Source organism: Rissa tridactyla, chromosome 1, assembly GCF_028500815.1.
Source record: "Rissa tridactyla isolate bRisTri1 chromosome 1, bRisTri1.patW.cur.20221130, whole genome shotgun sequence".
Taxonomy (NCBI): Eukaryota; Metazoa; Chordata; class Aves; order Charadriiformes; family Laridae; genus Rissa; species Rissa tridactyla.
The window spans coordinates 27558795-27576197 of record NC_071466.1 but is presented as its reverse complement, the minus strand read 5'-3'; the positions used below and the strand labels follow the sequence as shown (position 1 = coordinate 27576197).

Here is a 17403-nt window from a genome sequence, read left to right as displayed (position 1 = left end):
TATCTTCTTCCTCAGTACCTGATGGCTGTATGTCTTTCCTCATGCTACTTTTTCTCAGGTGATCAAAGGATATCTTGTGATTTGTTTTAAAATAATGATTTTTATTATTATTATTTTTATGCACATTTAATATATTTAATGCACATTTTAAATTTTCTGCTTATCGTAGTCAGTAAATATCTATTGTATTACTTAAATTGAGATGAGGTTCTGTAACTTCCGTGGAGAAAATAATGGGGCCCTAAAGAAATGAGACATCTTTTGTTTCCAGACAGAGGGCGACTCTGACAACCATTTTATGGTTTCCATTTGCATATCAGTTCCAACTGGGGGGGAAAAGACTGTGTTAATTTTAAAGTTTTTAACTTTTTTTAATGTTTTACACTAGATTTTTGTAAAAAGCATGAAATGCTTTCATCATACTTTAACAGTCATGGTGGGTCAGTGGCAGCTGACTGGCAAAAAGTAGTGAAGAGCCACAGGACCGGGCTACCCAATGCCCATGAGATCTTACATGGGACACCACGGCCATTTGCTTGCTCCAGCTTTACAGGACCAAGCAGGTGCTGCTGACCGCCCTTGCAGGGGGGAACTATGCTGACATGTATCAGCTGCTTCACTGTCAGAAGACTCAGCTCAGTGCTCAGGAAAACCAGGGGAGAGCATGAGATACAGGATTTCTCCACAGATATCACATGCCTGAAATAGGTGAGACTCAGGCAAAATTTGCATATGATCCAGATCGTAGGTCAGAGCCCACCATCGGAGAAGTCACAGGAACACAAAGTATCTCAAGCCAATTTTTGAGCTAGCCCTTCGGTACTCCCTTCCCCTGTCATCTACCTCACCTCTCCCACCCGCATTTGACTAAGTGTAAAAGTCCGCGTACAGAAAGTCTGTGTTTGAGTTTTTCACCACAGGCTTTGTTTATAACCCACAGACAGAAATGGAACAATTACTATTTTTGGGGGGTCATAGGATGGGAGACACCATGCTCACTTCTCCCCATTAGCTGTAAAAGGACCCTAGGATGGCGAGCTCAAATGTAGATGTCTCTGCTGAACATGTTTAAAATTAACACAAGTGTGATCGCTCTCCCCATGTTTACTTCTACAACATGCAAGAGAGATGGCTTTACTGCAATGAAGCCTGCCCTCCTTCGTCTTCATCCAGCCATCACCAGCCCTGATGCAGCACTGTCGTATGACCCTTGAGCTCCTGGTCCACCACTTCAAATTATGCAGCTCTATGCCAAAGGCCTGCAGGCAGCCAAGGACAGCTTAGTCCACGTCTTCACTCGCTAGTTGTGGTGCAGAGCCAAAGTACACACCCCTGGTCAGCCCAGTGGACAGCTGGCTCAGAGCTGGAGAACAAGTCCTAGCTGCTCTTCCCTCTGGGATCACTGGGAACTGCTGCCAAACCACTTCAAGAGAAATATCTTTACACTAGACCACATTTTATGATGGTTATTGAGAAGCCAACTATTGAAAGGCCACGCAGATGCCAAACTGTGTCTCAGCTGATGCAAACACTGCCTGGAAGAAAACACGATGATGATGCTAAACTGTAGAGCAGGAGCAATTTTCCATGCTACAGCCTCACTCAAACTAGCAAAATGCCCTGCTGCTGACAGCTGTAACCCGGGGTGGACATGAACCCTGGGTAGTTTAACATTGTTTTTTCAGCTGTTGGATAAATATAATTTGCTATTGATAATCTTTGAAGGTTGAAGACTGTCCCAGTTTTACCCAGTGCCAATATCAACGAATTATTTTCATGCTATACACAAAGATGAATGTGAGGACTCTGCAGGCTCTAATCCCCATCCAACTCTCCTATTAGTGGAGCTCGAGAGCTGGTGGCCTACTGACGCTGAAACAGACTACTTCTGTATCAGCAGTGTCCACCCTTGACTAGGCATACTTGTTTGCCTTGCATGCTCTCCTTTGTCCTCGATCTGGAGGGGACAAGCTGAAAAAAATTACTTGCATATCTCACAGACTGTTCTTCATTTAAGCCATCCAATTCACAGTCAGCAAAACATTTTTTAACTAGAAAAGAATCATAGAATCATAGAGTCATAGAATCATAGAATCTTTTTGGTTGGAAAAGACCTTAAGATCATCAAGTCCAACTGTTAACCTAGCACTGGCAATCAATTACCACTAAAGCATGTGCCTCAGCACCACGTCTACACGCCTTCTAAATACCTCCAGGGATGGTGACTCAACCACTTCCCTGGGCAGCCTGTTCCAGTGCTTCATAACCCCTTCAGTGAAGAAATTTTTCCTAATATCCAATCTAAACCTCCCCTGGTGTAACTTGAGGCCATTTCCTCTTGTCCTATTGCCTGTTACTTGGGAGAAGAGACCGACCCCCACCTCTCTACAGCCTCCTTTCAGGTAGTTGCAGAGAGCGATAAGGTCTCCCCTCAGCCTCCTTTTCTCCAGGCTGAACAACCCCAGCTCCCTCAGCTGCTCCTCATAAGACTTGTTCTCCAGACCCCTCACCAGCTTCGCTGCCCTTCTCTGGACCCGCTCCAGCACCTCAATGTCCCTCCTGTAGTGAGGGGCCCAAAACTGAACACAGTACTCAAGGTGCAGCTTCATCAGTGCCGAGTACAGGGGGACAATCACTTCCCTAGTCCTGCTGTCCACACTATTTCTAATACAAGCCATGATGCTCTTGGCCTTCTAAAAGGTAATTATCTGTATCCAAACTACCACGATATGCAACAGTTCCAATAATCCACATTGATTTTCAGCATTTACACTGGCAGTGTCATCCCACCAGTGCAGAAATGCAGTGGTTTCATTGGACACACTCCAGAATGACACCTACAGCGTGCCTTCCTGACATACTCCAGCCTTAAAAGATTTTGAGATACAAAACTGAGGCTTTGGGCTAGTGCTTCCCAAACCCATGCATAGTTATTGCACAAAACAATAGTGAATTATTCAGTGGTGGAGTCAATAATTAATCTTACCAGAAACATAATGTGGGGACCAAGAAAGTAATATTTCTTACACTTGTAGAAGAATATAAGAACCACTGCAATGGGTCAGGCTGTCCAACCCATCTCATACCCGTTGAAGTAGTTCCAGAATAAGGTGCTTCAGTGAAAAATCTTCAGTTGCTTGCACCAGCCACTCAAAAACCTGGAATTGCTTTATTACACAACCAGTGATGCTGCAAAAAAAGCTGAGTCTGCCTGGCAGCTTTCTGGGCAGTTGTCATTGCTACTTGTTCTGTCTTACATCCAATGTCAATGTTAGTGTCACAGGAAGGCTCGTTCTCTGACAGTTAACTGTTTATTTTGGCAAATTACTCTACGGATTTGACATACCAATTGACTCCTTTGTCTCTGTATACCTCCAAGTATAACTTTTTCCCCTAGATGCTTAAATAGCTCAGTCAGGCATTTCTGTGTGGTCTTAGGTCTCCCATCCCTTATGAATATGAAATGCTACTGCCCCACAAGTCTATTTCTAAACCCTCCAGGTCCTTTCCCACATTGGGAACATACTGCTGCAAAGTATGTTTGACCCTTTCTGATTCCTCTCTCTTTGTAGTTCACTCTTCCATACTCACTTCATTCCTAAAAAAATTCCCCTAGAAGCACTCGCACAAAATGAACAGTCCCTCAGCAAAAAATGGAAAGGAGATACACAGATCATCAAGTTTTGTTGCCTGCAGTAGTATAACAAGCTTTTAGCCCCAAACGCTACACAATACTATCCACTATACGTCCCTTTTTTCCCATGTTCGTGGCATTATGAGCCACAAAACAAATCCCAAGACCTTTAACACAAGACAAAACACCAAATGTTCCAAACATCACAACGGGCCATAGGAATAAAACAGGAAAGAATGAAAATTATTATCAAAATCCTAACCTCTTGTAACAGAAGGCAAATTATTTAGGTAAAATGCCTAAACGATCCTGGGAATGTGGCCACCTTCCACGGCACAGAGAGTAGGAAAAAAAAGGCATAACAAGAAACATCACTTGTTCCTTGACAATATACATTCCTTCCTGACCACCAGTCCGGAGCCCCCAAAACCAGATCCCACAGGCCAGCACCAGTACGTCATCCATACCTCCACCCACCCCCTCTGGTTTCTATAAACCTATTCCAAATAACCAATTACACAGGAAACATTCCTCTCCAGAAGAGTCCAACTTAGGTAAAATCGGATCTGACTAAAAAAGGTTTTCACCTTTCATGGCTTACATGTTATGATGCTGTTTCTCTAACCATTTCACCACCAACCAATTTTGAAGTGGTCTCTATTCATTACCCTAAGCTGGGCAATGGAAAAATGCTGTTTCTGAGCTGCTCTGTGCTACAGTTTGCTGGTTCTAACATCCAGACTCAGAACGACTGTGCCAATTCGATGCTGCTTTTATTAGAATTTTTCCCCCTTTTAAGCAACCACCTCCTTCAAGTACCACTTCTCTTTTTACCAGAAATAGGAAAGAGGAGCAGGATAAATGACTGAATCATTACAATTTCTCACAAAAGTGGCACAAACTGCCCAGCTACAAATAGGAGACACAGAGGAACCGCTACGGTGCAAGAATTCTGTCCTGACAGCTCTCAGACTGTTTTATTTCTTTCATCAAAGAATAAAAGGCATCAATCTGCAGCTTCAAGAAGTCAGTCATATTGCAGCAGGTTATACAGCAATTTCACAAGGGTAAACTAACCCAATTTGAAGCAGTGGGCGCTCATCCAATGAAAGAACACAGAAGGCAGCGTGTGAAATGACTGACTGACTCACTATATCAAAATGAAATTTTTCAATATCACATCTAAATGGAAAACCAAGAATTTCCACGGCAAAGTAAAAGTGAAATGACTATTTTCCCTAGGTCTCGTCTTTTTATGGGAAACTGAAGTCCCTCTCTTAAATACTTTAATTTCAGTGAATCAACATATTCCAGTTTCACAGGTTTTAGATCCTTCTGACTTGCTCTGATTATATTCTATTACTTTGTGAAAACAGGACATATTAGGAATCTGAGAAAAAGACAGCTGATATGACAGGGAGGGTAGTAATCACAGCTGACTATGAAGAAGAAAAAGACGGCTTGTTCCTTGCCCTGCTTGGTATACCCCAATATTCCCTTCTCATTCAAAAAAAGAGGCATGCTCATGGCTGGGAAGGGAAGCAGCATGACAAACTGTGTTCAAGAGCTCCTTCAGTGCATTTACAAGGTCTTACATTTCACACGACAGAGATGCCACTTGAATATGGGATGCACATTTCCTTCATATTGAGAGGAATACGTCTGTGCACTTGCTAATTTACCTAACTGCTTGAAAGTGATGGGATTCTCAAAAAAGCTAAGGAAAATTCGGTTCCCGCTTATTTTCCTTAAGCTCCTTTGAGAAACCCAGCCTTAATGTACCATCCCTCCTTTCTTTTGCAAGCTGCTCACTGTGTCCCCCCATGCCCAGTGCTGGTGGCAATGTGGGGACAACAAGTGGGTGCCATAAGCCAAGACAGACTTTTGGAATTAGGCTCCGTCACTGTAAAGCGTGGTTTGTGATTTCATTAAATCACAAGTCAGCTTCCTCAAAAAAATTCATATGACATTTATAAATAAAAATGAACCAGAGAACAAGTCACCTTTGGGGAACTCCAGGCCACCTCATTTCACGTGAAGTTTCAATGCCACATATACAAACAAAAATGCAGTATTGTCTCATAAACCCAGCTCCTGCACTCCCACTCACGGCCAGTCACCCCCACATCTCACCAGCTCCTCATGCTTTATCTGTTCTCCTAATACTCCTCTTTCCTATCACCTCGTGTTTTGTTACGACTCGTTCTGGCCTGGGTTTTGCCTCCTGAAGGAATATGTCACTGGTGATGGCCTTTCTGTTGTGGCCCTTCTCTCTGCCAACACCGCTTGTACCCAAGTTAACATTGTACCATGACAGGAAAAGAAATGAAGAATGAAATAAGTGTATTATTAAAACAATGTCATCACTGTACAGTCAGGAGCTAGTTGAACTTTCATTTAAAACCTGAGGTCAGCATTACTGAATAGATTTTGAAGCAACATGTTGTTACTCACAAAACACAAAACAAAAAATAATCACTCGGCCTGACAGTGCAAAATATTCCCAACCTACTTTCTCAAAGGAAAATAAATGCTGCATAATTCTACCATTTCCATATATATATTTAGGTTAGGGAACATTAATTAGAATAATTAATCAATAACTATGTTCAACTGTTCCATGCCTGCAGCAAAAATGAGATTATTCCTTAAAATGCTGAAAGTTAAATAAACAAATTGAGGAAACTCTGCCCTCAGCTTTGAAAAACAACTGATCCAGCGGAGCTGCTACATATTCCAAAGAACAAGAAAAAAGCTGACTGAGAAAAGGCACTGGAAAATCAGTGAACTCTTACCAGAACGTGTGACCAACAGCTACAAGTCTGTCCCTGCTCCCCACCAGACCATTTGATGGCTTTTCTAGAAGCAGGATCAAAACAAACAGATGCTACTATCTTCCCAACTGTAAAGCAAATACAAATAGCAAATAGGTTGTAAAACATAATCCCAGTGGTGCCAACAATTCCTAGCCTTTAGTAAGGGCATTAAACTGATTAACCTACAAAAAGATTCCTGGGTTGACTTTTGGACTCACAAAACAAGGCATTTCCATAGTATAATCTCTCCTGGCCAGTTTTAAACCATTCAGCTGCCTTTAGAGGTGTGCTAAGCTGACTAAAACAGTCAAAGCTCAGCTGTTTTCATGAGACCTGAAGTGCAAGTATCAAAATGATCATGTGCAGACCAAAGTGACAGCCCACTGGAAATGTGGGTGGCTCCCTGTCAGCTCAGCCTCCAGCTGAACAGCACGTCACAGGGTGTCTCACAGGACTCCCCAGCCGTTCAGCATCCCAGGCTGGCTGGATCCTGAGACATAGAAAAGTCCCTGTGCTTCCCAACATGCAGAAGTCACAGAGCCCCAGCTGCCTGGTAGCACTGGGACCACCCGGGGTCCCAGTCCCTTGGTTCCTACACCAGCTGTTGTAAACTGCATCTGTAACGGTTTCAGTAACTGGGAGAATTTAGAATGTGGGTTTTATTTCAGAATCTAAACGAAGCTAAACTTTAAACTTTTGCAGTTCATGCCATATTTTCTCAGACTAAACATTGAAAAAAATGAAGCAACACAAATGTGTTTCACTGTGGCCAAGACCAGAGATTCTTAAATTGCTTTGTTTTAGTCCAGTGCGCATCTAGAAGCACCCTCCCCGCCAAATCTCTAGAGAGATATACTACAAAGCTAACAGGCCAGGGTTCTTACGAGTGTTCTGTGCTCTCAGAGCAGCGTTGAAGCTGTCACAAGAAGCCAGGAGCTGCTATCATTAATATTCTCAACAAACTGTTTACTGTTAACATCGCTTGTATTTATTTTCTTTTTTACCATTGAACTACATTCTCAGAGTTTAAATTGTGCCATATGTCATTCTGCTATGAATTTGCAAGCAAAGAGGAAGAATGCAGGTTTACAAGTACTGTCACCTCCGCTGCCACCAAATGCATCAAGCGCCTCTTTTCTCAAAGTGTTCTAGCTGTCCTAAAGACAGATTTTTGTTCCTACCATTAACCCTGGAAGGCCACACCAGAAATTCAATGAGTGCTAATAGCCAATCTAATTTTATTGATATTGAACTTTTATCCTTTTTGTGTGTGTCTGCATATTGTCCTTTAATTTTCTTCCTGTCATTGATATTTATGCCCGGGAGCATTTACAGAAAGCACTGGTGTCAATTCAATTCTTTCTCTTCCTTGGTATCCTTTGTCTCCTACCCAACCCATTTTACTGAAGGCTCCGGTCCCTTGCGATGACCAATATCTTCCTCCTCTTGTGCTTAGTTAATTACTCTTCCTCTTGACAACCCACCTCCTCTTTCTGGTGGCACATTTTCTCTCAAGTGCTGTAATTCAGGTCTTCTTTCAGTCTCGTCTTTCATGTACTTCCTAAACATCCTGAGATGTTTCCTATAAACTTCTTCTTCTGTTCCATTATATTCTCAGATTTAATCTAAAATCAACTTTCACAATTACCTGAGACACTCTTCTACAAGCTTTGGCAGGCAAATACTCAAGCATGAGTAGTTTTTATTTAGCACTTAAAATAAATAACACGCATCCTGTAATTTCTACAACCTGTCATCATTGCATATGGACGCCATCTCCCCAACTTCTTCAGAAGCACTTCATTTTTTCTTCTTTATTTTTACCATCATGGAAAGGAAGAAGAAAATCTCCTTGTGTCCGTTTCTTTACAAGTCTCTACAAGCAGGGCCCTTTAATTGCTTGGCTTCTTTAAAACTTTGCCAAGATCAGCCTTGCACCTTCAGATTAAGTTCAGCAGTTTAACTGTTCACCAGCAACAATCAAACACTCAGTTGCAAGGATTAGCTAACAGCCCTCAAACTCTGCCAACAACAAGCTGTAGACCATAAGACACCACAAACTGGAGCTAAGCAAACTACAGAGCATCTACATGCACACGTGTCTGTTTGTTCTTTCCTGCTCTTCCCAATGTAAGAAGGATATGCATCGTAGTCACCAAAAATAGTTAAAATAGTCTCCAAATGCCCACACTCTGTGCTGCCCTCTATTCACTGTCCTAATGGTCGCTGCTTGCCAATGGTACTACCAGCTGTATAGACGTATTCACTGCTTCTGTCTAATTGAAAAAATACTGAAAGATCGGGGGAAAAAATCTTTTTGTTCCCCAGAGTAGACTGGGAACGAGATGCTATTACTCAAAGAAAGAGTTAATAAATGTGAGGAATGAAGCTAAGGTAATTGCCCAGGAAACTGCTGGAGTCCGGTTCTGATTTAATTTCTAACAGAGCGAAAGAGATCAGAATTTGACCTTCTACAAGGTGGGCGTGTGATGAGCGAAGCAACTTTCTTTACGTCACAGAGCGTTTCTTCTTCTTCACAGAGGGCGACCCTTTCAACAGAAAAGATGTCTCTGCACTTCCACCTCCTGACGGTTGCTGAATAGAGGTGTCTACTTGACCTATCATAGGAAAAGCTGTAAGAGCTCATTGCTTTCGGTCAAAAGGGAAAGGCAGGGACTAAAAAATGGTGAACTATCTCAAATTAAAATACGCATTTCACTCTGCAAAAATTGAAGCTAGGCTTTATTTTCCAGGTCTCAACGATATCCTTAAGTACAGGTAGGAATTATGCCCATCAATTACCTTAAGTACTGGAAACCTTCCATAGAAGCAAGATGAAATGGAAACTGGAAAATTTTGTCATACGGAGGGAATGCACAGTAACACAAGTCCTTCACACACTTCACCTCGGGTCCCCTGAAACTAAAATAAATACAGGATCTCTTCTGCCTGAGGAAAGAGGTTGATGAGGAAGAACCTAGAATGTCTCCTATTTTATTAGGTTTTATTAATGCAAAATGAAGGAGTATCAAGGAGCAGATAGCTTTACACTCCTGTACCCAATGAGACTTTATGAGATGTGAATTTTTTGTTGCCCTTACCTATATCAAATTGCTGTTAATCAGTAGTCATTATCTTTTTGGCACTGAGTAGAGCCCTGCCAAACATGTTCAATAAAAACTTTGATCTTAAGTGAAAAGCATGCTATTTAAAACAGAAGCATACTAGATTACCTTGGATAGGAACCAGAAATATCACCTAGGTACCTCCAGCAACAGCTACTGCAACAATTAAAAATCAGGCACGTGGCGTTTAAAATGAGATATGAAAACACAGATTTGGGTCTACGTATAAAATTAAATACAGATTCACAGCTATAAAAAAGACAACTACTAAGCATTAAAATTCTCATAATGAACAGGGACTCTCAACAAATTCTCATCCTCATAATGAACAGCAAAAGAGTGGAGGTGGGACTTCTGCAAGCTTGACCTGGTGCTCTTCCACACAGAGAACACACAAATTCTGCTTCCATCACACTTCAGTCACCAGTGTAGCCTTTCCAGGCCCTGCCTGTTGAGTTTTAGTAAGATTTCCTATAATCTCTAAAAAACTTTTCAAGTTCTAGAACCACTGCACTTGAGGAAGGCCCACTTTTACTTTTCCATGATAACACCTTATTCTGCCTGCTTAATCCTGATAGTTCTATAATTAAAAATGAAAGTACTCTGTAAAGATAACATATTGCTTTTTTGTTACAGTGGAATATTTGAAAACAGCATTTCATCTTTCAAATGTGTATGCGATCAGGTAGAAATGGCAAGGGGAAAGTTACATATTCTATCTTTGGATCTAATTTTAATAAAATGAGCATTCCTGAAAGTCCAAACTTCTCTGTTTATCACATTTTAAAATAAGACTCTTTTTTTTTTTCTCTTGACAACTAAAGCTTGAGAAAGGTACGCTATAGCTGTTACTATCATTTGTGATCATAGTATAACTATTCATAGCTACTGGCATAGAAAACTGCAGCATCAAAGCTGAATTTGCTCTACGGTTTAACTGCACTTGTTTGTCATCTCTGACATTTGAAAGATACCTGATTCAAATGATTAGTGATTACAATAATCACTACTGTGATAAATTCTTTGCAAATATATACTACCCAACTGATATTCAAAACCAGAAACAGAAGCAATTTCGTCTTTGAATTAAGTCTTAAGAAAGAAAGAATAGGGGGAAAAAAACAAAATACTATTACTTAGAATTATTCCTTCTTTTTTTCTAAAAATTCTGTGTGTCTTCACAACTACAATGAGCCATGTTGCTTTCAGGAAAATCCAAAATCACCCCATTCACACTTAGTGAAAGTTTGAAGGCTGTTTGAATTTTGAAGGAAACAACATGCACTGACAAAAGACGACTCTCCTATGCTGCAATTACTGATACTTCATTAGGTTTAGCACTGAAGGTCAACAAAAGAGTACTTACCTTTTGTTTTGGAAAGTTTTGGAAGGGAAATCAGTCTGTTGCTACGTGACTGGTTTCCAGGCAGCAATTCCACTCACTTCTTCGGGGAAACAACGTGTTCTTCTGTTTCTGCAAATGCTGTTTATATTGAGTAAATCCAAGTATGTTCAACTCAGACAATACACTGTGGACCAGTAATGACAAAATGCATTTGCAAGAACCAGAACATAATACAATGACCCCTCTCAACTCCTATCTGGAAAAAGAGATGCATCATATACATGACGGATTGCTGGCATTACATTTTCTGGCTCTTGACTCGAGAGAATGACAACTTTTATGAACTATACTTGATCCATTCAATCTATTTTGTGAATAAATGCGAACATCTTACTCCATTTCTTACTATGTTTGAAGGGCTTAGACATCTCAAAAGCAACAAGTGTCAGTGGAAATACTATAAAAGGGTGACGTTTTCACCGAATATTGATCAACATCCCTCAATAACAAACCAAGGATGCATCCATAAAATATTTTTTCTTGCAAGCTTTTTTACACTATTCTTATTTGCTCTTTCTAGAAAATGTCTTTTACTCTGTGCATTTAGCATCTGTTATGACTCATTTGCAGAAGTTCAGAAAAATGAAAGGTAATTAAAAAATTCAGTACAATAGGATGAAAACTGTTCAAGCTAAATTTAAACACTGTTACTCAGATCAAACCTCATTGCCCTGTCTTCACCCGCCCTGAACTGAACAACCCGAATTAAATCAAACTCTCATTTGATTGTTTATTCAGATAATAAATAACTCACTCAGAAAGACAGAGACCAAAATCCACATGCATAACTGTTGAATTTTAAAGAACTTAAAGGAAATGATTTAGTCTTTTAATGTAATTAGCATCTAGTAAAATAAATTACTAGACATCAGCTTTCACTAGCTATCAAGTTTTCCACTTATGAGGGTCTTTGGTTTGAATAAACGAAGAAAGATGATGCTTAAAACTGCATATTGCAAATAAGGAAAAAAAAAAAAAGAAAACATGCATAGTAAGAGTTAGTCTGATTATTTGCTTAAAACCAAACATTTACGACAACACATTTTATCTTTTAAAAAACAAGCATGTTCTGCAAGCTCAATTTCCCTGGGAGACAAGAGTGCCACAGAGAAGGAAAAAGGACTAGGAAGAAACCTAGGACCAGACCTTTTGGGTAATGTAAGACATAAGCAGCAAAACGTTAGGCAGCTGAAAGGGGTTTTTTTGTGTGGGGGATGATGCTACCACATCTCTTCTGGTGGGGCTATGAGGACTGTGTCTATCTCCTGGCAGCACTCTCCGGTGCTGCACACATCCACCAGGTTACGCGATGAAGTGGTACTTCTGTACAGCCTTCTGATCCAAATCAAGGCTGCCCTGTGCTCCTGAGAACAACTGACCAAACTCACCTACAAAATTATATGCAACCCACAGATGCACATTAAAGAACATGATTCAAGTTGCAAAGTCAATCACTCAAGAATTACGTAAGAAAAAAATTTATTTGCATGGGGAAATGTAATTCTCTTCTTACCATATGCGGTTTAACTTAATCTTTCATTACATGATTACATACGCTTTCTCTCCAGTTATCGGGCTGCGTAGTCAAAGAAGCCGCGTTCTGTAGCTTCCTACTTCATTGCTTGCACAAGTTGATAGGTCTAGTATCAATAAGCTACGGAGATGCAAGAAGGAAAAGGAGGATCTCAGTGTTAAAGCTTCTCACTTCTCTGTCCTGAAGAGTTAGGCTCTATCTCTGCCTCTATGGAAGATTCCTACCTGGAGGAGTCTGGGATGGGACCTCTTCTGCATAAACTGGGCGTCCCTTATGTTCTCTGTGGGTGATTTGAGATTTTGGGATCTGACTTGTAGAAGAGATGGAAGTATAATACAACTGAACAATATTCTAAAAAAGATCACCTGCCAGGAAAAGGGCAGGAAAATCAGTGAACACTTTGGGTCTTCATTGCATCTGTGTTTCGGTTCCTCATTCATGAAATGTGGAAAAAATTATACCTTGCTGCCTTACACTGTCATGTAAAAAGAAATGTCCACTCATTGTGAAAACCCTGAATGACAGTCACTAGGACAAAACTAATCCTGAGGTTCTGTTACTAAACCAAGTATTGGCAGACTTTCTTGGTTTAATTATACTTTTTAATTGGCGTAGGCAAGTCTGTGCCTCAGTTTCTCGTTTGCTAAATAGAAAAGCACCTTTCTTCTCCATAGGGCTTTTATGAGAACAAGCATATGCTTGAGATTATGAGGGACTCAGATACTCCGCTGATGTAGGATATAAATATCGAAGATAGACCACACTATGTAAAAGCCAAGGACAAAAGAGGTGTTCATCTTTATTTGTCTGTTCTCAGAGTCTTGTATTAATTCAGGTCTGAAGCGACAAATTCAACAAAGGGCGGAAGGGAGAGCCACACGGAATATGAACTGACTCATTAATTGCCTGTTTTGCACAGCAAAGGAGGGGCTTTAAAAAAAGTAATAAAGTGACAGACAACATTAAAATTCCACCTCAGTGAGCCTATGACCCTTGGAGTTGAAGGATTCCAAGGTCTGACAACCTGAGTGCTCAAATTTGCAGCTTTAATTAATTCTTTTGCATGGGTATCTCTAGGAAGACAGAGAAATAGAGTTTCCGCTCACCAGGTCCTGCGCCCTGGCACCGAGCCGGCAGCCCATCCCCTCGTGCACAGCCCCGCTGCCTTCAGAATAACTATGCAAAGTATAGCAAATAACTCGCCGGCAACTATTCAGCAACTGTATGAAAAGCCTAACGGTCATTGAAAGGTGATGAAGCCTTGCTGCCTATAATCCTTATAGGAATAGTTATATATAGTTAGTTATATATAGTTATATACAGTTATATGTAGCTATAGGAATAACGTCACCCATAAGCAGATTCACTTAGTTCACTGAACTGTACAATCACAGCCTGAAACACGGTCAAGTACAACCCAAGGTACTAAGTGAAGATTTCAAAGGTTTCAGGAGCAGGAATTTTTAGCCATATCTTCCCCATCTGTATTCTCCCTTGACTTCTTTACAGCACTGAACAATGCAAAGGTAATACAGGGAAAGTGATAAAAAGTTGAACAAGACAAGCGTCGGATGTTTTCTCAGTGTTCACATCTCATACATGATACATGTAACTCCTGCTGGTAAGTGTACACTGAGCAGATGGGCATTAGCAGAGTTTGTGAGCATGTATTAAGGTTCAACAGATCACACCTTAATGGCCACACCATTCCAGTCAGATGGGCTGGATCCCCTCCCCTGTCACTGGAAGGATTTGTACACACTTTTGCTTAATTCTCCCTGAGAATCCACAATGTTTTCTTCCAGCGATCATTACAATCACACCATAAACAGGTATACTGCCTAAAAATGATGTATAGCAAAGTACTTATGCCACTTACTAGACTAGCTTGGGAGCAAAGGGTTTTTTTTCCCAAAAAGCGTTCACATTGCCAAAATAACCCATCCTGTGTCAAGAAAATCTCTCAGTGTGACATTTCGGCCACCTCTACGATCTCCATTAACTCAGTAAGATTTTTTTTATCAAATGCATGAAATTCTCTTTACAGTCGTATTAAGCATTTCCACAGTAACCTGCGTAAGCTGGCGCTGGACTGGCATAGCCAAACGCATCCCCTCACCCACCCAGCACAGCAATCGCAAGCGTTGGGGGCAGGATTGAACATTTCTGCAGGACACAGACAGGGCTTTAACTCAGCGTGTTTGTTTCCACTAACTCGAAGTAACCTCGGATACAAAGTTCCTGCCTCCCACCTACGAGCCTTGCCGCCTTCAGCCCCACACATCGGCAGCCCGCACTCTGTCGGGCACATCCATTCAGTTTCCACTCTGGTGGCTGACCAGGGAATGGCTTCCCACAACCGGGTGGGCTGAGAACATCTTCCACACCCACCCCATGGCATGACCCAGGGTGGCCAAGGAGCCACGGGGGCCCCTTCCCGCCGCCCGCCATTACCTGGAGCAGGTGGTGGGCTGCCCGGTAGCCGAGGCGTGGGCCTCCCTGCACGCCGGGCGGCAGCCGCCCCGTGCCGTAGCCATGCCAGGCCACCACATAGGGGTTGTCCATGGTCAACCAGTAGCGCACCAGCCCGCCAAAATGCCGGAAGCAGAGCTCGGCGTAGTCGCGGAAGAGCTGGGGCAGGACGGGACTGGCCCAGCCACCGAAGGCGTCCTGCAGCCCCTGCGGCAGGTCCCAGTGGTAGAGGGTGACGACGGGCTCGACGCCCAGCTCCCGCAGGCGTCCCAGCAGCCGGCGGTAGTGGTCCAGCCCGGCGGGGTTGATGGGCGCCGTGCCGTTGGGCAGCAGCCGGGCCCAGGCCAGCGAGAAGCGGTAGTGGGAGACCCCCAGGCGCCGCAGCCCCTCGGCGTCGCGGAAGAGGTTGTTGTAGCTGTCGCTGGCCACGTCGCCGCCCGCCGGCCCCGGCGGGGGGGACCCCGGCAGCGTGGCCGGGCGGTGGGCGAAGGTATCCCAGACGGAGGCGCCTTTTCCCCCCTGCCGCCAGCCGCCCTCCGTCTGGTAGGCGGCGCTGCCCGCCCCCCAGAGGAAGCCGTCGGGGAAAGTGTCGTGGAGGAAGAGCTGGTCCTGCGGGTAGGGCAGCCGGGCGAAGCGGGACCAGGTGCCCGCGCCCTGCCCCGGCGCCCCGAGCAGCGGCCGCCACAGCAGCAGCAGCAGCAGCGGCGGCAGCGGCGCGGCGGGGGCCATTGCTCACGGCCGGGCTCCGCGACGGCGGCTCCCTCCTCCCGGCCCCCCGGCCGCCCCCTTTTATCTCACCTTCCCTCCCCTACCCCCCCCCCCCGCCCCGGTGGGCACGGCTATTAATAATTACCTCGGAGCGGCCGTCTGCATCCTTCCCGCCCGGCTCCCTCGGGGAGAGCTGCCTCCGGGGGCGGGATCCAGGGGGTGAGACGGGGCGGGCGGGGAAGAGGGGGCAGCAGCGGGGCGGGGGCTCTTCGGGGGAGAGGTGGACCCTGACTCCCCTTCGGGGTCGCCTCTGTCACACACACACACGCCGGCCCCTTAGGGCGGAGATCCCGTCCGCAGGCGGCCCCTGCACCCCGCCGCGGCTCCGGTGTCCACCCCCTCGGAGGTGCGACCCTCGCCGCTGCCCTGCACCCTTTCTCCGAAACGGCGTTTCTGAGCAGCCCACGGAGAGACTCGACGGCTGGATCCATCCCCTCGGAGGAGCTGCGCGTTGCCCCTTTCCCACCCCCGCAGTGCCGCCCTCGGGGAGCCCGGGGCCGGCGGGCAGCGGCCCCTGCGGAGCGGCCGAGGGGAGGGAGCGATCCCCGGAGAGGGGTCGGGGGGAAGGCGAGGAAATAAAAATGATTTTTCCTTCACCCAGTGTTTCCTTCGTGGTACCTTGGCAAAAGATGTCTCGTCTGCGATGTCTCATGTAACAGTAATTAAAGAGCAACTCGTTGTCCAAGGACAACATACACTCACCCCCCCCAGTAATTCATGGACTGTCACCTCCCAGTAATAACACTTTTCTTTTTTTAGAGTAGGAGGTTGGTTTATTTGGTTGTTTACTGCATGCAAAACAAGTTCCAATTAGAAACGCCTCACAGATCTTTATGGGGAGGAAACAAAATGAGGTAAATATGATTATTGAGTTACACTTTTTAACCGATCGTGTGGGAGCGATGCATGGACCTCTCTTTATAGGCAGCTGTCAGACTGCTCTTCTTGTCTCCTTCAGACAAAATAATTCGACCAGGACTGCGAAGCGAGAACTGGCTCAACACATTGCACCTATTAGACAGGCTTCTAAGGACACAGAGATGTTCCCAGGAGATAAAGTCATTGTTCAACTACAGAATGAAGGCATTTAGATAATTTCATTTTATATTTATATTTATAAAATAAACGTCCTCAGGTGCAGGCAGGGCATTTGCTTTGCCCATTTCTAGAGCTTCCAACTTCCACCTTTTCTGCACCGATTGGGTTCAGTTTCAGACATTGTTTTATGGTGTTTTTACAGAAATGACCAAAGATGTAGAGTACAGGATTGCAGTTAGTCTTCCATGAGCGACGATTGATTTATTCCCATGTTAGAGGGATGAAGCGCTGAGCAGCCCAAGGGACCACTGACACCCCTTCCCTAAGGAAGGACAGTTGACCCCTAAGGGGGTGGGAAGCTGGGGATGGCAGGCCCCAGCTCTGGTAGTCATCAGCTACCAGAAGTTTGGTATACAGTCTGACAAGCTGATGAAATTTGATTACAGTGTAAGTAAATGACAACTTGAGCTGCAGCAACAGATCTAGGTGTTAGCATCACCACGTAGTTACTTGCGGAAGCTGGAGAGAGGTTGTTAAGTGCACAGCGGCATTGCTGCAGTTGGCCCTGTGCAAGGAGTGAAGAGCCAGGCTCCTCTTCAGCACTGAACTGA

General features: G+C 44.0%; 1 protein-coding gene across 1 annotated transcript in view; it reads right to left on the bottom strand.

Moving 5' to 3' along the window:
• The window catches only part of KL (klotho), a 52854-nt gene extending 37122 nt beyond the window's left edge, over positions 1-15732 (bottom strand). Inside the window, exon 1 of the mRNA XM_054185873.1 lies at positions 14969-15732. Within this exon, the coding sequence (XP_054041848.1) occupies positions 14969-15715 (747 nt within the window). The 5' untranslated portion in view covers positions 15716-15732. The remainder of the gene's footprint in view (positions 1-14968) is intronic.
• Positions 15733-17403: the final 1671 nt, after the last annotated feature.